The sequence below is a fragment of the Myxine glutinosa genome, chromosome 9, assembly GCF_964187855.1.
Source record: "Myxine glutinosa chromosome 9, kmMyxGlut1.1, whole genome shotgun sequence".
Taxonomy (NCBI): domain Eukaryota; kingdom Metazoa; phylum Chordata; class Myxini; order Myxiniformes; family Myxinidae; genus Myxine; species Myxine glutinosa.
Window position 1 is genome coordinate 102,925,383 of NC_136269.1, and position 23,785 is coordinate 102,949,167.

The 23,785-nt window shown below is 44.9% G+C and overlaps 1 protein-coding gene and 1 non-coding gene across 2 annotated transcripts; both read right to left on the reverse strand.

The window, feature by feature from the left end:
* Positions 1-842: 842 nt before the first annotated feature.
* MB21D2 (Mab-21 domain containing 2) lies at positions 843-22,967 on the reverse strand. The gene is made up of 3 exons (XM_068128628.2): positions 22,535-22,967; positions 17,281-17,796; positions 843-2,190 (listed from the first exon to the last, which is right to left on the reverse strand). Exons 1-3 carry the CDS (start codon positions 22,701-22,703, stop codon positions 1,442-1,444), a joined length of 1,434 nt encoding a protein of 477 aa, XP_067984729.2. The 5' UTR covers positions 22,704-22,967; the 3' UTR covers positions 843-1,441.
* Positions 4,238-4,322, reverse strand: TRNAL-UAA (transfer RNA leucine (anticodon UAA)). Its single transcript has one exon. It is a non-coding gene; the product is annotated as a tRNA-Leu (tRNA).
* Positions 22,968-23,785: the final 818 nt, after the last annotated feature.

A 23,785-nucleotide genomic window follows, 5' to 3' on the forward strand; every position in this document is an offset into this window, starting at 1 on the left:
AACCCCTCTCACAAACACCCCACCTGTCAGAGTTCATGATCCGTGCTCGTCCACAGCAAATATTCATGACCAATCCTTCAAAACTCTTTACAACTAAATCTTCAAGACCATCCACATATCGTTGCTGAGATTGGAGATAGGGAGAGAGTGCAATTTGTAAAGGAGAGGGACAATTGGGAGAAAGAAAGGGGAAAAGCATGTATGAGATGTTTGTTTAGTGGTTAGGGTGTCAAAAATTCCAATTCCACATATGGGATATGTAAATGTGTCCAAATCCTACTTGTCCAGGGACAAGAAGTAGGATTTGGACACATTTACATATCACCATATCCCATATGAGGGCTCAAGGCAGCTCATATAATTTGCCATGAGCTTTTACCTCATTCTGTCTCATGTCCACCTATTGCCCACAACAGGATGTAATCCTTGTGTGCGATTTCTCTCAAACAATGAATCTCTATCTTGGCCACATTATTAGTCCCCGACCGGTGTACACCAGAGGGGACTATAGGTTTGCACTCTGTGTCCGTCAGTCACGCAACGAACAGTTTTCCAGACTTTTTTTTCTAAACTCTTAATGCTAATGATTTCAAACTTGGTACATGGTTTCCTCATGGTAAGTTACAGATCAAGTTCGAACTTCACGACGTTTCGATCATTTGTGACAAAGTTATGGCACTTTGAACTTTGGTAATTTCCCCAACAGTTTTCCGGACGACAGACCGCCGGTATGGGGACATGTATTGCAGCGCAATACTCAGAATGCTTGTTGTTCCTACAAAGGTAGCTGATAATCATGGAAGATGGAAAATGAGATTTTAAGGATCAAGGCTGAACAACAATTTAATGACAATAAAGTTTAATCTTCAGATCACGTCACCAAAATCAATTACACTGCGTTCATTAGATGCATCCACAATTACATGAGCAGCTGTTTGAAAAATAAAATATAAATTATTAGTTGTTAAAAACAAAAACAACTTGGCTTTTTCAGGCCAGACAGCAAAATGCTAATTTCAAAACAGCAAAGCCATTGCCACCTTCGGACGATCAGATTTCTTTTCATTTTTGGATTCAACGGGGGATTGAATAGTTGACTTACATTTTCAATCGAGGAAGAATGCTTCCTCCAGGGCTATATTGATCAGCCATGCAAGGCAAAAATCTAACTACACGCAAGGTCTAAGAGAACAATTTTCACACGACGAATGCCGCCATTAACATTTCACTGTGAAAGCTCGGCGAACAGACATGGAATACGCAAGCCATGCACGAACTGCACACTTTACACCGATATCCGGTTACGTGCCAGTATGTACAAACAGAAACAAAAACAGCTCGTCATAAAACTTTCAGGGAGCTGTGCAAAAGCAAAATTATAATTAAAAAAGGACCTTCTGGACTGCGTACTGATCCCCATTTCAGTTGAACCCGCCACGTATCAGAAGAATTTGTCATCGATTCGAAAGTGTGGCTTCGTCACGTCGTCGGGGTTGAGGAACACGGAGATCGACTTCCCTGGGTTCTCCGTGACGAGCTGCTGCAGTTTGCGGGCAAGGTGGTGGTCTTGGCTATGCTCGGAAAGTGCACCGTCCGACTGCGAGCAAGGCACGCCAGAAGGTGGGCATGAACGTAAATCGCGGCGTATGGCACTGGCGGCCCGTGCGTGCTCTATGGCCGAACACAGGTGCTCGGCGGGGTCCGCACGGGTGCACGCGAGCTTGCGTGCCAGTAGCAACGTGGTGTCGTCCGGCAGATGCTCAAACATGTTGCACTGGGGAATGAAATAGTTTGGACAGGTCTTGTTGAGGAGACAGTGAAGCATGTCATCCAACAGGCCTAACAAGAATGCAGCTCTGTTCTCCTCTTGAGATAAATACGTCGGAGGAAGCCGGTCACAGGCCCAAAGCACAAGGGTACGCAGGTGGTACGGCCCGACAGCCCGCGGCCTTGACAATAGTCGCACAACCAATGCCTTGCAGGCCTGGAAAGCTTGTGCAAACGGTGGTGGAATGCATTTCTTCATCTGCACCTCACTTCGCGCAAATGACAGCCGCCACTCGTTATCTCGTCTGCCACCCATCGAGCTCGCTGGCACCAGGTAGAATCCGCCGATGACTTCCTCTTCTGTGATTTTCCCATCCCAAAAATGGTTTTCCATAAGCCAGGTCTGTGCTACAGCTGGCCAACCTGAGCAAACAAGCAAAACATGCATGCACGTCATTAATAATGACATATACTCAGGTTCTTTACCAGTTTATAAAGGCTCTGCAAGAGCACAGGCCCCAATGTCAACGGTCAGTACAAATAAAGGGCATCTCACAAGTACATCAAGAGAAGGGAGAAAAGGAGTCGGGAAATAAAAACATTGGTCTCGGCAAAATATTTTTACTGATGCGAAATAATTTACAAGTCTCCAGAACAATGGGAAATGCCGTGCACTGCAATTCCAAGTACATCAGACTGGGATTTACTGGTTTATTGTAACATCAACTGGAAGGGCACTCGGTGGAGCACATCCCGCCGCCAGGCTAGGCCGAACAGTTTATGTTTCGCTTCCACTGATGAGCCGGATCTGGATTCGAACCTCAACCAAAATATAATCGCTTCTTGCCGCAGAACCAACTGGTCCACCTAGTTTTTGAGACATCGTGCTATACATCGTTTTTGGCCCCATCTCAATGGTGAAAACTCACTTAAAAATTCTTGCCTCCAGATATGGACCTTCACCAAAATCCAATCAATTCTTCAGTTTCACATACCCAACCTGTCCACCAAATTTTATCCGAAACCGTCTACAACCTTTTGCGATATCCTAGTCACAAACAGACAGACAGACAGGGGTGAAAACATCACCTCTGTCAATCTTTGGTGGCAGGGGTAACTACAGAGTTCATAGAACACCTTACCCCATGCAGTCTGGAGAAAAAGGACATGGAAAGGGTCTTTTCAACTGTTGCTTTGCATTTCCGAGCACGAGCTACATTTCCTACGAGCCACGATTTTGTCTAAATCTCGATAACCCCCAACACAGAGCACGAGTGGCACATTTGATCAGTCGAGATGGAGGAATATTTTGTCCAAGTCCTGCAAAACTGAAGTTTTTAAAGTGTCAACCAAGCGATTTGTGTTCTCCAATGTTCAAGTGTATAATTCAATTTAGATAATAAAAGCTTTAAGGGTTGTCGAAAAAAAAAAAAAAAATTCTGAAGTTTACCGTCATTAATACACCGCCATTTACACCACCCCATTAACACGTTACATTAGGTATCCGTGCCTGGTGTTTGTGTCCTTTCTGACATTCCTAAAAATTACATTTCCTGTTTGGAATGATTTTCAATTTTGATCGATTGCCAGACATGCAGAGTACTGCAAAACTGCGGGTTTGTGTTCAAATTCATGTTCTGCACAGGCCTTTCACCACAATGGCAATGACATTCTCTCAATTGGACATAAATTCCTGACTGAACATTGAGGAAAGGAAATTTTAAGAAACAGGAAGACAATCATATCCTGTCCGGCAAACATTATTCATCTTTCTGTTTGAATAGTTTTCAACTTTGGGTTTGAGAGGAGAATAGCAAAAGGATTTTGTTGTTGTTGTTACAAGGAAAGAGGAAGCATCATTTCAACAAATAATAACCACATTTAGAGGCCATTTTTCCCCGCAACGCGGGGGTTGGCCTTTTTCGGGGACCGTGGTTGTTGTTTTTTGGTCCCCTTTTTGAAGCAATGTTTTACGGCCGGATGCCCTTCCTGCCGCCAACCCTTTTTGTCGCTTTTTATGACAAGCAGGGAATTACCAGTGAACTGGTACTCAATTAGCCGACCTCGGAAGGATGACAGGCTGAGTCAACCCCCTGGCGTTAATTCAGCGATTGACCGGGATTCGAACCCAGGATCCTGGGATCCTAAGCTGGCACCCTAGCCGCCAGCCCAACACCAACAACATCGATTCAACAAATGATGTAATAAAATTTACAATCGGTAACCAAAAACCCGAAGTGAAACAAAAGTACAGGTCACGTGACAAATGGGCGGAACAAAATGGGGATTTCCCCAAGTAAGAAAGTAAGGGACAGGAATACAGCTGATGTATTTATTTCTTTATTTCTTGAACATCAATAATTTAAATAGTCGTTTTCCTCAGACAGAAATTATTTTTTCTTTTATACATTTTCTCAATGTCTCTGAACTTGTGGTTTTTGAAAGGTACACAAGCGGAGTGTAAATAAAACGTCGCTGACGGGGATCGAACCCGCGAAGGTGTTGCCACCCAATGGATTTTAACCCCATCGCCTTAACCACTCGGCCACAGCGACACAAGTTATGACAAGCGAGATAGACATATATATCTTTCGACGCCACCAATGCTCGTCATATGGAATTGCATCAAATTTTAAAATAAATAAAACAAATTCCGTACCGAGTCGCAAATGCAGAGAAATGCCCGGCAGTCACATCATAGCTCATGCAAATTCTCCTTCACTGCTGGAGTGTAGTTACTGAACAAAGATTTGCGAGAATAATGGTGACAGCACTGTCGATTGGAAGGTCGGGGTGTGATGGGGAAGTGGATCGGGGGGGATGGAGGGTGAGGTGAGAGGCCTTACTGGCTTATCGGCAACACCACGCTTCCTCCCCATTGGCCTCCCAAGAAAACAGGAACGAAGAAATTTGGTGAGGGGTGGGGTAGGGATTGGGAGGACTTGCCTTTCTTACATATTCACCTCATTTTTAGTAAATAATTATTTTTATTCGCCCTCACTTAAAGATATTTCTCTTTCTATTTGTTTTATCAATGTGTACGAACTTTGGGTTTGGGCTTCGAGTTGGTGGACTCTACGCTCCTTGTACACGCCACAACATAATAAACGGTTCTTTCCAGTTTTCACGTTTGTTGCCGTGATTTTGTGCAAGACATGGTGTATTTGATAATCGCTTAATTTTAGTTGTTTTAGTGACAGATTAGCAGGAAATTGTAACGTTTATTTTGAGGCGTGCATTTTGAGGTCTACTGCTTTTGGTGGCAAGAGCAGTATGGTCATTTTTATTCGAGAAGAAAAAAGTTAGTGAGAAGTTGGTTGGGAAACTAGTTCATGACTATATAGCATGATATCTCGAAACATTATGGACAGATTTGGACGAAACTTGGTGGACAGGTTGGTTGTGTGACAACGACTGTCGCACAGGGGGAGGGGGGGCGAGGTTGCCGCGATGATAGGCAAGGGGCCCCGAAGGCAGGCAGCAGGGCACCCGATGGTTGCGCGATGCCAGACAATGTCGCTGGATGGTTGAAGCGATGCGAGAGAGGCGCCCGATGGTGGAGCGATAGCTTAACCTGTCCGGTACAAGGTGTGCAGGGGCTAGACGTGGCATCATCTTATTCTCTTTCTTTCCTTCCTTATCTTTCATGATAAGGAAGTACCCGGTGTGTACCCCGGTTTAGAATAGGTACACCGTATCCCTGCGTGTCGTAAGAGGCGACTAAAAGGGTTGGCGTCAGGAAGGGTATCCGGCCATAAAAACATTGCCTCAAAAAGAGAACCATGACAATTACGACTACATATGGGCAGGGTACAGCCCTAAGTACCCCGTGGGGAACCCCACTCCCTCTTGTCAAAACTCAAGGTGGGGAACCCAATCGAAGCAAGGGTGGAAATCACTCCATTTATGACGTTGAAACGTCTAATGCCCGACGTGGAGATCGGTTTCTGAGGTTTGGGACATGGATTGTAGCACAGTGACAGGGATATCAGGAGAAGTGGTGGAAGTATTGGTCAGAAGAAGAGTGGACATATGTTGTGTGCAGGAGACGAGATGGAAGGGAAGTGGTGTGAGAATGGTGAAGGGCAGGCAGGGACAGAAATACAAGTTTGTGTGGCAAGGGTGCCCGGAGGGCGTGAATGGTGTTGGTGTCCTGTTTTCTGAGGAGTTTGTAGACAGTGTGGTGAGTATGACTAGAGTGAGTGATAGGTTGATGATGGTGAAAATGATGATTGGAAAGCTATTGGTGAACGTCATCTCGGGATATGCTCCGCAGGTTGGTCGAAGCGATGAAGAGAAGGACAAGTTCTGGTGTGCGATAGAGAAGCTGATGGAAAACGTGAAAGATGAGGAAGTTGTTGTGGTAGGAGGAGACCTAAATGGACATGTGGGAAGGAGTATGGATGGTTTTGACGGAGTCCATGGGGGTTACGGATATGGTGTGAGAAATGGAGAAGGTGAAAGGATTTTGGAGTTTGCTGATGGAGCTGATTTGTTGATTTGTAATACTCAGTTCCAGAAAGAGGATAATAAGCTTGTTACATACACATCAGGTGGGTCGACGACAACCGTTGACTACCTGATGGTGCGTAGGCGAGATAGGGGACACCTCCGGGACACAAAGGTGATCCCGGGGGAGGAGGCTGTTTCACAGCACCACTTGGTTGTCTGCGACATAAGGGTGAAAGGTGTGAGGAGAGCTCGGCGGGTGAAGTACCAACCGAGAATGAAGGTGTGGAGGTTGAAAGAGGTGTCAGTGAGGGAGACATTAAAAGAGAGGCTGAGTATGGTGGAGGATGATGTGGTTGAGCTTGAAAGTGGTTGGATGTCAATGACAGATAGTCTGTTGGGAGCCGTAGGTGAGGTATGTGGATGGACAAAAGGACCACCGAGGCAGTCGGAAACATGGTGGTGGGATGATGAAGTTGGAAAGAAGATTGACGAGAAGAGGAAGAAGTTCAAGGAGTGGCAGAAGGCGAGGGGTATGGGGGCAGAAAAGGCAGAGCATGAAAGTTATAAGGCAGCCAAGAAGGCTGCAAAGAAAGAGGTAGCAAAGGCACAGGAGGCATGTAGGAAAATGTTCGGAGACGCTTGGATTCGGAAGAGGGTCAGAGAGCGGTATTCAGGATTGCAAAGCAGATAGCGAAAGAGAGGTGTGATGTGATGGGGGTGAGTTGCTTGAAGGATGAAGTGGAACAAATCGTTGTGGACCCAGATGGAATTAAAGGAAGATGGAAGAGATATATGGAAATACTGTTGAATGCAGAGAATGAATGGGATGGCAACATAGAGAGTAACCCAGTTTTAGGACCGGCAGAGAAGATAACCGAGAAGGAAGTTGAGGAAGCGATAAAAGCAATGAAGAGTAGAAAAGCGGGAGGGCCGACGGGAGTTGTGGGAGATATGTTGATGGCAGTGGGAAATTGGGGTGTGAAGAGAATGACAGAGATTTGCAATCTGGTGGTGAAAGAAGGCCGCATTCCAGTGGATTGGGAAGTGAGTACCCTCGTCCCTCTATACAAGGGGAAAGGTGACCCTCTAGACTGTGGCTCGTATCGAGCGATAAAGTTATTGGAGCATGGAATGAAGGTATTGGAAAGGGTGTTGGAGAGGAGGATGAGGAAGAAAGTGAAGATTGACGAAATGCAGTTTGGATTTATGCCAGGAAGAGGAACGACAGACGCGCTTTTTATTGTGAGGCAGTTGCAGGAGAAGTATCTGGAGAAGAGGAGGAAGTTGTTTCTTGGGTTTGTTCATCTGGAGAAAGCATTCGATAGGGTTCCACGTGAAGTAGTCACATGGGCATTGAGGAAGTTAGGAGTGGAGGAATGGTTGATCAGAGTAGTGATGGCAATGTACAAAAGAGCGCGCACAGCTGTAAGGACGAAGGACGGGAACAGTGGTGAGTTTGAGGTGAAAGTGGGAGTGCATCAGGGGTCGGCATTCAGGTACTAAGTCCACTACTATTTGTAGCTGTGATGGAGGTGCTGGCTCAGAACGTAAAGGAGGGTTTACCGTGGGAGTTGTTGTATGCAGATGATCTGGTGTTGATTGCAGAAAGTATGGATGGACTGAAGGAGAAGGTGAACAAGTGGAAGGAATGTATGGAGACAAAAGGTCTGAAGGTGAATATCAGAAAATCAAAGGTGATGGCAAGTGGTAAAGCATGTGGTGAGGTGGAAAGAACTGGGAAGTGGCCATGTGCTGTGTGCAGGAAAGGTGTCGGTGTGAATTCCATTCAATGTACAATGTGCGCTGAGTGGGTTCATCAAAAATGTAGTGGTTTGAGAGGGTCATTAACCAGTGTGGCAGCTACATTCAAGTGTAAGGTGTGCACAGAGGGAGCTGCAGATGGAGGAAATGTTGAGTTGGATCTTGGAGACGGCGTGAAGCTGGAAGGTGTGAAAACATTTTGTTACCTTGGAGACATGCTGAATGGAGAAGGTGGATCAGACTCGGCAAAGGTTGCTCGAGTGAGATGTGCATGGAAGAAGTTTCGGGAACTGAGTGGCGTGCTGACGAGGAGGGGAGTGTCATTGAAGCTGAAGGGAAAGGTGTATGCTGCATGTGTGAGAAGTGTTATGATTTATGGGAGACGTGGGTAATGAACGTAGAGCAGCAACGAAGGCTGGAAAGGGTGGAAATGCGAATGGTTCAGTGGATGTGTGGAGTATCGTTGAGAGAGAGGAAGACAAATGATGAATTGCGAAAGATGATGGGAATAGAGCCTGTGATGGATGCTGTGAAGAGAAACAGGTTGAGATGGTTTGGTCATGTGTTGAGGAAAGATGAAAGTGACTGGTTGAAAAGAGTGATGGGAATGAATGTAGAAGGAAGTAGAGGACGGGGAAGACCGAGAAAGACTTGGCTAAAGATGGTCGAAGAAGAAATGCGGGCAAGGGGGTTAACAAGGGGAGATGCAGAAAATAGGGCAAAATGGAGAACATTGTCATGGGGACCGAAAGGCTAACCCCCACTCTTGCAGGGAAAATGGCCTTAAAATGCCTGTTGTTGTTGTTGTTTGTCGTCTTCCTTATCTTTCATCTCCATCTTGCCCCCTCTCCCTTCGGTATCACACACAAGTTTGGCACCAAAGTTAATGTAGAGGGTTAAGTGACAGTAAAAGGATCTGATGGCGAATGTTCACGTTGGGATAAAGGGAATGTACGCATGCTTTGCACATGTACGATTGCGAATTTATTCATCTGGAAATACGTGGCTCATCTAAGTAAAGCCTTGTTTAGTAAGAATTTGTATCCCAACTTATCCTGTCAGTTTTGATGATGGCGAGTAACGTTGGTTCGCTCTGCAAATTAACATCCGTTACGTAGCTGCCAGCACAATACTCCATCCATGACGATCATCTCACGGGTAACGGTAACGCGATGTTGGGCATGAGGATTTGGCCAGAGAGCAGCTCGGATAGCATTTATGGTCTCTTATGACGTGCCGACATTTTTGGAGTCATCTGGCAGCGACGTCACAATATTTTGTACAGTTTTGGTCACATCTGAGGAAGAATACACAGCTGCTGTGGATGGCATTTAGCATAGACCGACGAGACCAATTCCAGTGCTGGTTCGAGTAAGCTATGAGAAAAGGCTGAAAGAGACAGGACTTTATATGTTACAAATGCAATTACCTCAGGACCTGCGAGATTCTTAAAATAATTAAGGTTAATGCAGCAAAGGTGCACAAGTTTTTTTCCCAGCAGGATGGACAGTGACACGACCTGGGCCCAACCCTCGACTCTAGAGCAGTGTTTCTCAGGCATATTTACCAAACAAACCACCTGTTCTGGCATTTGATTATCATGACCCCTTGTTATCCCTCCAAGGGTTAAAAAGAAAAAAAAAAAAAAAAAGTAGGGATAGAGATTTTAAAAACATGCTTTACTTATTCATGTACCATTGGGGGTCATGACCCACTGTTTGAGAAACACTGCTCTGGAGTAAAGAAGAAGAGAGTTAGGATGGGCGAGTACAGTTAAAGTTAGGATGGACTAAACATCAGGAGAGGATTTCGACAAAATATCATCACTGCTTGCAACAGTCTTCCCACAAGACGTAGTCAGGGCCCCAACAGTGAAGACTTTGAAGACAGTTTTTTGATCATCACTGGGAATGCAGGAAGATCAACTTGCACTGCCTCAAAATATCAATTTAGCAAACAATAGAATATTCTACAGGATCAACCATAGTCTCCTTCCCTTTTGAGTTAGATAGGTATCTAGCATCAGATTGAGTTCTGTGAAACGTCTGTAGTCAAAAGGAGAATGTGCTGTCCATATTTGTTCATTCCTCAAAAACATCCCCATTCAATTTGAATAGCTAAGAGGGATCGAACCTGCACAGGAAAACCCTCATGTATTTTAAGTCCATCTCATCAACCAATTGGCAACAGCAACAAATGGGAGATGTACATGATAGACAATGGCAATTCCTGAGACACCAGCCGTCCTTATGGTATCATCTCACATTGACCAATGGAATTAGTGCAAAGGACAAAGAAGACAAAAAAAATGACTGTCACATCATATTTTATACAAAGTATTGCATGTTTGAATCTAGTTATCCCAATTCCACTTTCAGACGACATCATAATCATCAAACGTTATGACAGTGGTTCTTAACCTTTGTAAAGGCGCCGAACCCTAACGAAACCCACCGAAAACTCATGGAACCCCTCAAATTTGACCAAAAAATTAAGAATAATTGCATCTTAATGCGTTTTCTGTTCTTCTTTTTGGGAGGCGATTTGGGAAATGCGTGGTTTTGTTTTGGCAAGGGCCACCCACAAATCATTTTTGCATGCAAGCCTGCTCCTTTTCTTTGTTTTAATGTCCACCAGTTTCGAAAACGCATGCTCGCAGAGATACGTTGTAACCAACGGCGTGAGGATCTCAAGGGCAATTTTAGCGATGTGAGGATACCCTTCCATTTGGCGGCATCAAAACGTTGAGAGCGTTGTTGTGCCGAAGAGTTGTTGTTGAGTCTGGCTCTGCTGAAGTTCGATGAGGTCGTCGAGGTATTGGTCATTGACATCTGCCGTTGCAACATCGAAAGTAAACGGCTGCCGCACCCATGCTGGGTATTGCTCTTGGTCAGGGAAGTAGCCGTCGAATGACTTTCCCAGCTCATCCAAGTGCGTGGCAATCGCTTGCTTCAGCTCCCCCGGTACAGCAGTGCCTCCAACTTCAGACTCATCTTCGATCGCGCTCACGCACTCGTCCAGTAGCGAAAAGTTCGCGAAGTTGTCATTCTCTGTTCGCCGCCTCCACAACGGTAACTTCTTTCAGAAAGCGCTCAGCTTTTCTTCAGATTGGATGACATTCACTCCACCGCCCTGCATCTGGCAATTGAGATGATTGAGTGTCGTAGATTTCAGCCAAGTACGCCAAGGCGAGGATGAACTTGCATGGCACTCTTGGAAGTGCGTTGCATGGCAATGCTGGTGTTCTCGCAAAAACGGGGCTAATTATACACGCAAGGCAAAAACACGGCTCACTACCTTCCCTCGTGATAACGATGGAACGTTATGCCTAGGTCACACATAGGCGGATTTGTCGGCGACTACTGGCGACTGAAAAAATCGCCACCATCCGCCGACAATCGTAATGAAACCGTAATGGACGGTCGCCTGTAGTCGCGGTTATCCTCCCCAGGTCGGCTGCAGTCGGCAAGAGTCGCAAAGGGGCCAAAAAGTTTTTAAAATGTTTAAAAACGGCGCGGTCAGTCGCAATGGAAAAAAATCCGCCATGCTGTCATGATGGAGCTGCCATGCTGTCATCGGTATCCGTAATAAGAGCGTAAAGCGACCGCAACCCAGTCGCTCATAGTCTTCCGCAATCGCCCCACAGAATGGTGCCAGGAATTGCCATATAAACAATGGAGAGCGACATTATCTTATTTTTATCTTATCGACAAACGGTTATCGACAAACCACATGTCACGGACTGCTTTATAAACATTTATGACATCAATTGCTTATTTTTAGGTTCAAATAAACATACTCATCCACCATTGATGCATACACATTCCTTCAAGGTGAACAACACATCCGCAGATGGCGCAGACCCATCGGCCGATGGGTCTGCACCGTCATTTCTCGTGCATCCACAGATGAGCCAGACCCATCGGCCGATGGGACCGATCCACAAATGGGTTCCAACAATTACATTACAATGATACATCTTTATTAACTTTATAAATTGTACATCAAACATCTTTATGCTTCATGTCATACATCATTGAAAAGAATAAAGTGAAATGTAAAATAGAGAGATAAAGATTTAAAAAGTTGTGTGAATAGTCTCCAATCGCCGGCGGTCTTATTGCAGTCTTGCGGACGTCGGAGTACACCGCCACCCGGCCCCAATGCAGTCGCCGCGATCCGCCATCGGTCGTAATCTAGCCGCCAGACTGTCGCCACACTGCCGCCGTGCATCCGCAATGCAGTCGTCGTCGATCTTTGACAGTCGCCATCCCACTCGGGGCGTCGTCGCAATGCAGGCGCAATGTGGCCGCCTGCAGTCGCCATACTGCCGCCTGACCATATTTGACCGCCCGACATCGCCAGTAGTCGGCGAAAAATCTTGATCGCCGGCAGTCGCCAGAATATCCGCCTATGTGTGACCTAGGCATTAGAGTTATAGAGAAGGACTTCGAATTCAGAGCTGATTTCATTGCACAGCTCTTTGAAGATGTGATGATTCAGAGCACGGCTTCGCACGTAATTCACAGTTTCAACGACGATTTTCAGAACATTGGCCAGTTTTGGAGGCAGGGTTTTTGATGCCAGCGCGTGTCTGTGCAGGAAGCAGTGCGTGACGATGATGTGTGGTGCATCGGCCTTCACCAGCACTCCAAAACCGGAGTTGCATCCCAGCATGGCTGGAGCTCCGTCCGAGCAAACTGCAGACACCATGTTCCACGAGAGGCCATTGCTTCTGAAGAAGTCGTCCACAAGCTTCTTCACGTCAGCTGCCTTCGTCGTTGTTGTGAGGCTTGCAGAACAGAAAGTCTTCCTTGATCTCGTCTCCTTTGACATAATGCACAAATAAGATGAGCTGGCTCAAATTCGAAACGTCGGTGGTCTCGTCGAGTTGAAGGCTGAATTTCATCGGGCTCGCGACTAAATCTGCAACTACCTGGGTTTGGATGTCGGCGCTCATGTCGTCGATTCTGCATCTGATGGTGTCATTTGAGAGTGGAACGAGAGACAACTTGTTTTCAGCAGCTTTTCCCAGCATGATGTTGGCCATCTTCAACACAGCTGGTGCTAGGCTGGAGTTGCTCAACTTGACATTGCAAAGCATGCATTGAGGACGCTGACTTCCGTCACGTTCCGTCAAACACGTGAACCCGTACCGCACCTAATCCTCCGACCACTTTTGCTCGACAAGTTGTTAGGTCTTTTTGAAACTTCGACATACTGCAAAAAAAAGAAAAGAAAAAAAAGAAACAAACTGATCTTAATTGAGTTCGGGCAAATAATTATATGACAAAAATTTTAAAAGGAACATGCTTAAATATAATCAGTACCCCTCTGAAAACAGAAAATTTTAACGAAGAAAACATAACTTACAGTTACGATGACGGGATTTATTATCTACTCAACTCGATGTCACCTCAAATCCCATTATAATATTACATAGAAAACTGCGAATTGTTAGTTTTGAATTGCGACCAAAGGAGTTATATCACCTCCACGTAATTTTCTGAGTAATTCAATCATATTTTATAATCACTATCCACTTTTGACTTTAATATAACTCTGAACCCGCCCTGCATATCCACAAACATTTCCAATTAATCAGTAACTCCAAAGTAAGGCGCGACCAATGACGCACGGCACACGGCAAGCTAATCGAGGCTATTCACTGGAATTTCCGAACACCTGCAAAGTCCAAAATCCAGTAAGTAAGCAAGTAAGCACCATCAACAGAATAATTAGCAAGTTGCTCATTGATTCAACTTACTACAGTCAGTGTGAAACAACCTATCTTAAACACAGACCAGAGAAACAATGAATGGGATCGGAATACAATTACAAATAACATTTCCATTCGTTCGTAACATACATAGCAAAATAATATTAATATACAACAACACACAACATGCATTTTAAGGCCATGTTCCCTGCTAGAGCGGGGGTTAGCCAAATAAATAATAATATTAATTAGCAAAATATTATTATTATTAAATAATATTATTATTATTATTATTAGGTTAGGTTAGGTTAGCAAAATTAGGTTAGCAAAACAAAATATTATTAGGTTAGCAAAATAATATTAATAATAAGCGTAATTACATATAGATTTCAAATTGATACAAAACTAAAAAAACAAATTGCAATGCGTTTCGGAGGACCTCCGCCGAACACCTGAGACTGGCTCACTGAACCCCTGGGGTTCGGTCGAACCCAGGTTAAGAACCACGGCGTTATGATAATGTAGTGTATGGAGAGCCATATGTCCAGGATATAAGGAAGCAGTGAAATGGGAAAGTTGGGAACTCCTCTTCTGCTATGTTCACAAAGGTTGCTATAACTTGACCATCCTGGCCAATATAGTTCATTAATCAGTTAAGGAGGGGGAGAGAAACGTATGTTCAAACATAGGGGCAATACCCCTGGTGCTCACCTGGTAGAATAAACAGTATACTGCACTGACTAAGGATATTTTAAACCAATTTCAATGGTTGCTAGAAGACAGGGCAGCATGTAGAATACATGCATGCATGTAGAATACCAACATAATCATAAGACTTTAAACAAAAACAAACAAAACAAGAAGACGTCATGCGGAGCACGATACTTGCAAAATACCCCCCCCCCCCTCCCCAAGAAAAAAAATTCCATTGATACAGCAAATTGTCCATTTCATCAAGATTAAAATTGACAATCTTGATCAAAGCTCGGGTCAATAGGCAGAAAAGTGATGATTTTTCAGATGAAAAATGATGATTTTGGAAGGTTGACCTTCGACCTTTTGACCTCAAAAATAGTTGGTTTCCCCATTTAGTGACAATGTGCAAATGCTGTTCAATTTTCAAGTCAATCGGATGAAAATTGATGAATTTTTCAGATGAAAAATGATTTTGGAAGGTTGACCCTGAGTTGACCTTCGACCTTTTGACCTAAAAAATAGTATCTCTCCCAATTTAGTGAGTCGATATGCAAATGCTGTTCAATTTTCAAGTCAATCGGTTGAGAATTGACGGCTTTTTAGATGAAAATTGATTTTTAAAATTTGACCTTAAGTTGACCTTTGACCTTTTGACCTCAAAAATAGTATGTTTCCCAATTTAGTAACTTGATATACAAATGCTATTCAATTTTCAAGTCAATCGCATTTAAAATGGCGATTTTAGAAATTTGACCTCCAGATGACCTTTGACCTCAAAATCAATAGGCTTCTCAATTGGGATGACATACTCACGTGGTGAAGTTTCGTGATGATCAGTTTAGAATTGTGACCTGTAGGCTGGTGACAAACAGACAGACAAACAGACAGAACCACAAACGGAACCGACCAATATACTTGAAAAATCTTCGATTTTGCAAGTAAAAAAACACCCAAAAAAATATGTGTGCGTGTGTGTCAATGTGTGTGTCAGAGTGTGTGTGTGTGTGTGTGTGTGTGTCAATGAGCGAGAGTGTGTGTGTGTGTGTGTGTGTCAATTGGCGAGTGTGTGTGTGTGTCAATGAGCAAGAGTGTGTGTGTGTGTCAATGAGCAAGAGTGTGTGTGTGTGTGTGTGTGTGTGTGTGTCAATGAGTGAGAGTGTGTGTGTAAATGAGTGAGAGTGTGTGTGTAAATGAGTGAGAGTGTGTGTGTGTGTGTGTGTGTGTGTGTGTGTGTGTGTGTGTGTGTGTGTGTGTGTGTGTGTGTGTGTGCGCCAATGAGCGAGAGAGTGTGTGTGTGCCAATGAGCGAGAGTGTGTGTGTGCCAATGAGCGAGAGTGTGTGTGTGTGTCAATGAGCGAGTGTGTGTGTGTGTGTGTGTGTCAATAAGCAAGTGTGTGTGTGTGTGTGTGTGTGTGTGTGTGTGTGTGTCAATAAGCAAGTGTGTGTGTGTGTGTGTGTGTGTGTGTGTGTGTGTGTGTGTGTGTGTGTGTGTGTGTCAATGAGCGAGTGTGTGTGTATGTCAATGAGCGAGTGTGTGTGTGTCAATGAGCGAGTGTGTGTGTGTCAATGAGCGAGTGTGTGTGTGTCAATGAGCGAGTGTGTGTGTGTCAATGAGCGAGTGTGTGTGTGTCAATGAGCGAGTGTGTGTGTGTGTCAATGAGCGAGTGTGTGTGTGTGTCAATGAGCGAGTGTGTGTGTGTGTCAATGAGCGAGTGTGTGTGTGTGTCAATGAGCGAGTGTGTGTGTGTGTGTGTCAATGAGCGAGTGTGTGTGTGTGTGTGTGTCAATGAGCGAGTGTGTGTGTGTGTCAATGAGCGAGTGTGTGTGTGTGTCAATGAGCGAGTGTGTGTGTGTGTCAATGAGCGAGTGTGTGTGTGTGTCAATGAGCGAGTGTGTGTGTGTGACATGAAGTGTCTGAAGTTTGGGAAGTGTCTGAAGACCCAAAAGACCCTTTAGACCCAAAAGACCCTTAAATACCCCAAATACCGTTAAAGACCCAGAGGAAGCAAAAGACCCTGAAGACCCAAAACACCCCATAGGCCCAAAATACCCTTAAAGGCCCAAAATACCCTTAAAGCCCCAAAATACCCTTAAAGGCCCAAAAATACCCTTAAAGGCCCAAAATACCCTTAAAGGCCCAAAATACCCTGAAGATCCAAAACACCATGAAGACCCAAAAGACACCGAAATGGTCAAAGATGCCAGCCCTCTGAAACGATGTGTGGTGAGGTGCGTGGAACGTGCCGAGTCACGCCAGTATGTATAATAAATAGCCCCGAGTGGGCCGAGTCATTTCTTGAGGTTGTAGGTCAGACATCTGCTGATTTGGGGTGACCCCACTGATGCAAAATCGAAAAATCTAAGACCGAGCGATCCTGCGGACCATCGAGTAGAAGGGCTGGATCGAGTTTTAGAGCAATTGGATGGTAAATAATATAAGGGACGAGTAGGGATCAGAAGTTTGGGAAGTAACCCATCTGGGAGCCCCAATGATCCAAAATCGAAAAATCGAAGCCTGAGCGATTGTGCGGGCTTATGTCTTGTATTCATGCGTCAAGTTTCAGATGAATCAGCCAGGTGACAAGGGAGTAGCAAAAATAGCAAAAATGTCAACGGACGGACAACCAGACGGACGGACAGACATCCAGACATCACCACCTGTTTTATAAATTAATCTCTTCGAGAATTGAGATGAGTTGACCTCCAATTATATCTGTAAAAACAAAATGTTCATCAAGAATGCTTTATGCAACCGGGCCAAAGACCTCAAGGCACATCAATATACTTCAACCTGAACTACAAGGGGATTAGACAACAATGGATAAAAACACCTGATATATGTGATTTGTACCTGGATTCCTTGCCTAATGAACCTTTGCCCTTACCTTTAAAGGAGACGACGGGTACAATGTCGTACAGAATGAGACTGCTACCCACAGCCAGAATGATGGATGTGACCGTTCCCGCTTGTTCTAGGCGCTCCACCTTTGGTGTTCCTCGTTGAGGTTTCCGCTGCATCTCACCCAGAACTGCTGACACGGCACCAAAGAACCAGTCAGCCACCTTGGTAGGTGAAAAGTAGTGATTGGTGGAACCATTGGGGAGATCAGCGGTGTTGCAGCAATCAAGCCACTTCCCCACTGTAACCTCATCGAAAAGGCGCAGACTCAGCCATGAATGGCACGGTGCCGAACAGCGCATGTCCAGGGTGACCGGCTGGTTTCGGTCGTGCAGTTTCAGAGCCGGGACCAACAGCGTGAAATCCATATCATAATCACTGCCACGTGCAAAGTCCCCTAGTTCCTCGAGGTCCATATCAACGACGCCCTCTCGCACGCTCCCCGACAGCAAAAGGTACTCATTAGCCACCGGGAGCTTCTGGTCCAGTTTCTGCACCATGCCTGAAAGTGACATTGAACGCATATTTGGTTATTTTATAGACAAGTGACCATTAGAAAAGCAAAACAAATGCAGGAAATAGCAAAAGATCAACCGCACGTCAAGACCTCGACCCCCAACGCCCATACGTCATGTCCATATTTTCCACCTGACCATGTGATCAACCCTCCAACAAATTGTCTATCGCCTGCTAGGTGGCTTTCAAATGCTCGTCTTGGCCCACACCTTGTATTGTTTTGACCTGGGCTGCGCCATTTTTGGTGCAGGGTCCTCGTCAGGCTCAGCTTGGCCGTAATCATTTTTTGCTTTTAATTCAGCCCGGCCGGCCTCCCATTTCCTTGTGAACATTTACAGCATTGGTTGAGCCTCTGCACGCCTGCCCACCAATACACCAACTTCAAAAGAATGCGGTACCGCTGCCACCATGACCTCACCCCTTAATTGAGATGCATTCTCAGCCACCATCAGCTTTATTTTACTTCTGAAAAAAATATATATATTCATAACAAACACAATTACTCAAATTTTGTACACAACATATCGATGAACAGATTCCAAATCGCACAAACCTGATACTAATGGTCTGCCATTCTCTCAAGCAGTCATCGCATCAGGGGCAGCTCGGTTCAAATTTAGCTCCAGTCACAAACTTAGCTCTAATCCATGATGCACTTTGTAGAACAGTCAATAAAAACTGATGGATTGAGTTATAAATTATCATGGAGGTGATGGATTAAATCTCACTTCTCTCACCAACTTCCGTGTGGGACGGGTCTTAGACCACCTGCCACATGGGCTAAGCAAAGGGTGGCATTGAGTGATTGAGGCATATTGCAGCACATGAAGGCTGTGCGATTGCTACTCAGCACATCGAGCAGCATGTAGATGGTGGAACAGCCGACAGATATGTAGGTTATTTACAAAATAAACAGGCTTCATTCGAGGAACAAGCAATGTTGTGCAATAGGTGACAGCACCAACACCAACAATCCAACATGTAGCTCGATAACCCCCATCCGTCCCCATGCGCGATAACCAAAGGTGGCATTGATCCTTTTCACTCCAGATATAGGTAATATAGTTCCACCTATGGGATAAATAGGCACTAGGCAGGCATACCAAGTTTCTTGCCTGTGGTGTGTTCCGTTACCAAGCGGCTTGCTGGATTCAGTGCCTAAGAAAGCACTCCAACGGAATGCTCAGCAGTGCTTAGCAACATAGTGGTCTCCATGGAAACAATGCCATCTTGGTACTCGAACAAATGCTTGTCCAGGCTGTCGTTTTCAGTTTTACTTGATCCTCTTGTAACAACCGCCCCAAATTAATTTATTGTGTTAGCAGCAGTTACAGAGTACAAGGAAGAGGGAAAGGTAGAGTCAGAAGGAGGAGCCCATTGCCAAGCTCATCCATGGACCGACCACTGTGCATTTTGGGAGAATGGAATAGGGATGGGGTGTGTGCACATTTGTAGATCTTGAAGAATTCGTTTTAAGAGTAAAAGTTAAAATGAAAGTATGAAATTCAACAACCAACAAGGCTGCACGAACAGCATGATGGGATAATTCTGAAAATCCTGTATAGAAGTGGAAGATCCGTAACCATGGCATCAAGTTGTAGATATTGCTGTGTGCATGGGGAGTAGTGGGCCCCGTTTTACCCCCACTTCCCTCCCATCCTCCAACTTTCACCGTTTCAACCTCTCCTGTGATGTTCGTGTGCGCATCACGTGCTCGTATAAAGAGTAAAACGCCATGTCCGCATACGTACTTTGTGCATATGCATGGAGATCAAGGAATATTTATTTTGTGGCGCAATTGCTATCGATCTTGTATTCCATTCAAATTTCCATCCAATTCAGATTTCTCCCACCCCTCCAGAGTTTTCCTCCTATTTTTCAATACATATGCTCGATTCAAAAAAGTCGAAAAATGAACTTTCAAATCTAACTTAATTATTATTGTATAATACACATCCCTGGTGTTGGGCTAGCGGCTAGGGTGCCGGCTTTAGGATCCTAGGATCCTGGGTTCGAATCCCGGTCGATTGCTGAATTAACGCCAGGGGGGTTGACTCAGCCTGTCATCCTTTCGAGGTCGGCAAATTGAGTACCAGTTCACTGGTAATTCCCTGTTTGTCGTTAAAGGCGGCAAAAAGGGTTGGCGTCAGGAAGGGCATCCGGCCGTAAAACATTGCTTCAAAAAGGGGACCAAAAAACAACAACAACCACGGTTCCCGAAAAAGGCCAACCCCCGCTTGCGGGGAAAAATGGCCTCTAAAGGTGGTTTTTTTAAATTTATATAATACACATGAATATTTAAAGATAAAATATGGATTATGGAGATTATAGTACACGCGTTTTCATTGATCGATACCAAATGACGGCACGGAAAACCAAGGAAAGCTGCTCCACCACTGATCGAAATATAACTGCATCACTGGTTTGCTGAAAAATAATAACAACAAGCGTTACGCCTAGGTCCCCCGTCGTTGGTGATGTGATTTGACAAAGTGGAAGACGCAAGGCGGCCATCTTGGATTTTGACGTGGCGACCCAATTTTCAATAGCGTTCTCCCTTATGCGTAGATACACCCACACACCAGATTAGAAGTTAGCAGTTCGTTTATTTTTCAAGATATTTCACTCACAAGGTTCAGACATATATATATGGTGGCGGCCATCTTGGATTATGACGTGGTGACCCAATTTTCAATAGCGTACTTCCTTATGCCTAGACACACCCACAAACCAGCTTAGAAGTTGGTACTTCGCTTATTTTTCAAGATATTCCGCTCACAAGGTTCAGACATACATGGCGGCGGCCATCTTGGATTTTGACGTGGCGACCCAATTTACAATAGCGTTCTTCCTTATGCGTAGATACACCCACACACTAGATTAGAAGTTGGTACTTCGCTTATTTTTCAAGATATTCCGCTCACAAGATTCAGACATACATGGCATCAGACATACATGGCGGCGGCCATCTTGGATTTTGACGTGGGTTGCACCCACACACCAAATTAGAATTCGGTCCTTCGCTTACGCACGCACGCACGGACGCTCGCATGCACGGAGGGGAAAACCATAGTCCCCCTTTCGCTCCGCGGTGCGACGGGGGACAATAAACTTGTCACCGGCCGCCATCTTAGTACTCAACATGAAAATGCCTCATGACAAAAAAAAAAAAAAAAAAAAAAAAATCCAGTTTATTAAAAAACCTGTGATGCGATCGAAAAAGCCTTATGATAAAATAATAAACCCAGTTTATTTAAAAACCTGTGATGTGATGGTTTGTCCACGTTGCTAAATAGGGAACTTTCGATCGGTGGGGAGTCTCAATATGGCGGCCGCGTGGCCTCATCAGAAAGCGCTCTCATCGGTAGATAGTTCCTCCTAGTGTAGCAGCATAGCAAACCTGTTGTGCATTTTGTGATACAAGCACCAAATTTGGCACAAATGTACATTAATATGTTGCGAACATTTTCAGATATTGGGCCACTTGAAATTCCGTAATTTTTTTTTTCAAATTTCGTAATTTCAAATTTTTCGGGTGACACCGTCACAATTTCGGTCTTCGAGGCCGGCCGATATAGTGGGGCGGCTTAGCCCAAATATTCAAAAGAATTGTGCATTTTGTGATACAAGCACCAAATTTGGCACAAATGTACATTAATATGTTGCGAACATTGTGTGGTCAGCAATGAAGACGAGAGTCTGAATTACATGTATGCAAAAGACCTTGTGAACCAGTGAAGCAAATACACGGGTAAGCATGAATTAAATCTAGGGCATGATATAATTTCCATGATGTTTACCTCTACACTCAATGGTGGAAGGAGGAAATGTTTTGATCCCAGCTTGTCTGTATGTCTGTTTGTCTGTTAGTCCACAAAATTCCAGACAAAGCTTGTAGTAGTGGTAGTTGTAGTGGTAGTGGTGATAACAGAAATTGTTATATAGAACTGAACTTATATTTATTATTATATGCAGAAAATAACTTCATTTCTATATGCCCTGCAGTGGACAGGTTAATTGGTTTATGCACTGAAGGAGTCACCCTGGTGTGCACTGCTGTGTTCTGCCTCACTGAGTTGTTCAGGTATGATGTACTCAGCACAAGCTTCCGGTCGGCCCGGAGGCGGGGGTGCGGGGCGTGCGGGGCTTGTCACGGAACGTCAAAACAAACGGCCTGCCGGGGCCGCCCAAAAGTCGGGCGTGAGGGGCGCGTCCACTAATGGAACGCCTCTCGCTTCCCAGATCGAGGGCCACGTGGTCAGGAGAACCTCGTCCCTTCCGGTCACACTTTGCCTATCGGCCGGCCTCGAAGACCGAAATTGTGACGGTGTCACCCGAAAAATTTGAAATTACGAAATTTGAAAAAATTTGAAAATAAAAATTACGGAATTTCAAGTGGCCCAATATCTGAAAATGTTCGCAACATATTAATGTACATTTGTGCCAAATTTGGTGCTTGTATCACAAAATGCACAATTCTTTTGAATATTTGGGCTAAGCCGCCCCACTATCCATATTATAGAGCAGGGTGTTCCACAAGTACAAAGCGAGTCCGAGCGGCCATGTTTTGTGGGTTTATTTTTATTTTTTCTTCAGTACCAGTCGAATGAAATCACAAACTAGTAAAACAGTGATGTGTATATATATTCGTAATATCCATGTTAGAACAATGAATACCAATTACTGTTAGTTCAAAAGAGAAGGTATTCGCACATGCCACGTACCCAACATGGAGAAAACGAAATCCTTCGCTGTGTGTATCTCCATGGCCCGTTGGTCGTCATATTCCCTGTGGTCGTGCTTCACAAACTCCTGGATCAGTTGTTCGACGTCCTCCAGTTTCGCAGCCGACCTGAAGTCGACGGCGGCGGTGGAACGCGCTCCGTTCGCCATAGCCGCCGCTTGGGGCGCACACTGCGACTCTGGGTCGGCGCGTCAGCGAGATTCGTGCCCTCTCTCATAAAACCTGGAGCACACGCGAGCCCGGCAGCATTCCTCCCAGGACCGTCATGCCTGCGCCGCATCGGAACTCCCAAGATCGGGCGAACACAAGCAGCTCTGGTATTCACACACAACACACGTTCGGCGTCTTCCCCGGAGCTCCGGGCGCTGGCTCGTGGCTCCTCTCCTCTTCGCACGCTTGCTATTGGTTAACACGAATCACGTGATCCGTTTCCCTCGCACGTGCTGGTGAACCTTCCGAGGTCGGCAAATTCCTTACAACTAGGGCGTGCCCGTACGTGCGTGCAAAAGGAAAAAAGTTTTGAAACCACGTGCCAGAATTACGATTATTCGCAATTTAGTTTTAATGGCCAATTATTCAATTATCGCAAACGTATTTTGTCTTTTCGCAAGGACAAACAAAGAAAAGAGAAGAGAACAACAACAACAACAACAACAACAACAAAAAAATTACACCACGTGTCAGAAACGACCACAGAATACGGAGCAAGAAAATATAGGCGAATGTGAGAGACCATAACTTGGGAAGCACAAATTCTCAATATTAAATTATTAACCTATCATCTTTAATAGAACTATAATAGACCAATTAAACTAACGGTTGTTTTTATTTTCTTGTTTTTGGCAAAGTTAACATCCAGAGAGGCTGTGTATAGGCCAATCCCCCCCCTCTATTTACATGAAATGGTTTGGTTCATTCGCAAAGCCAAAGCGAACGGCTTGCGAGTACGGTGACCATACCTTGGGAACCACTTGTCCGATTAATTTCAAACCTTGAAAAGGCACATCCTCGGGTCCCCAGCAATATACCTGGCAAGTTTCAAGTATATCGGACCGGTAGTTGTCGAGAAACAGCGGTCGCATACAGACAGACAGACAGACAGACAGACAGACAGACAGACAGACAGACAGACAGACAGACACACACACACACACACACACACACACACACACACACACACACACACACACACACACAGAGATTGCTGGAATTATATAGAGATATGCTAAAT

Coding starts and splice junctions, on each gene's coding strand:
- MB21D2 (XM_068128628.2), bottom strand. CDS start 22,703: ATGGCGAACGGAGCGCGTTCCACCGCCGCCGTCGACTTCAGGTCGGCT. Junction 17,797..22,534: donor TTTCGTTTTCTCCATGTTGG/GTACGTGGCATG, acceptor TGTCACTTTCAG/GCATGGTGCAGAAACTGGAC. Junction 2,191..17,280: donor ACCCGTCGTCTCCTTTAAAG/GTAAGGGCAAAG, acceptor TTGTTTGCTCAG/GTTGGCCAGCTGTAGCACAG.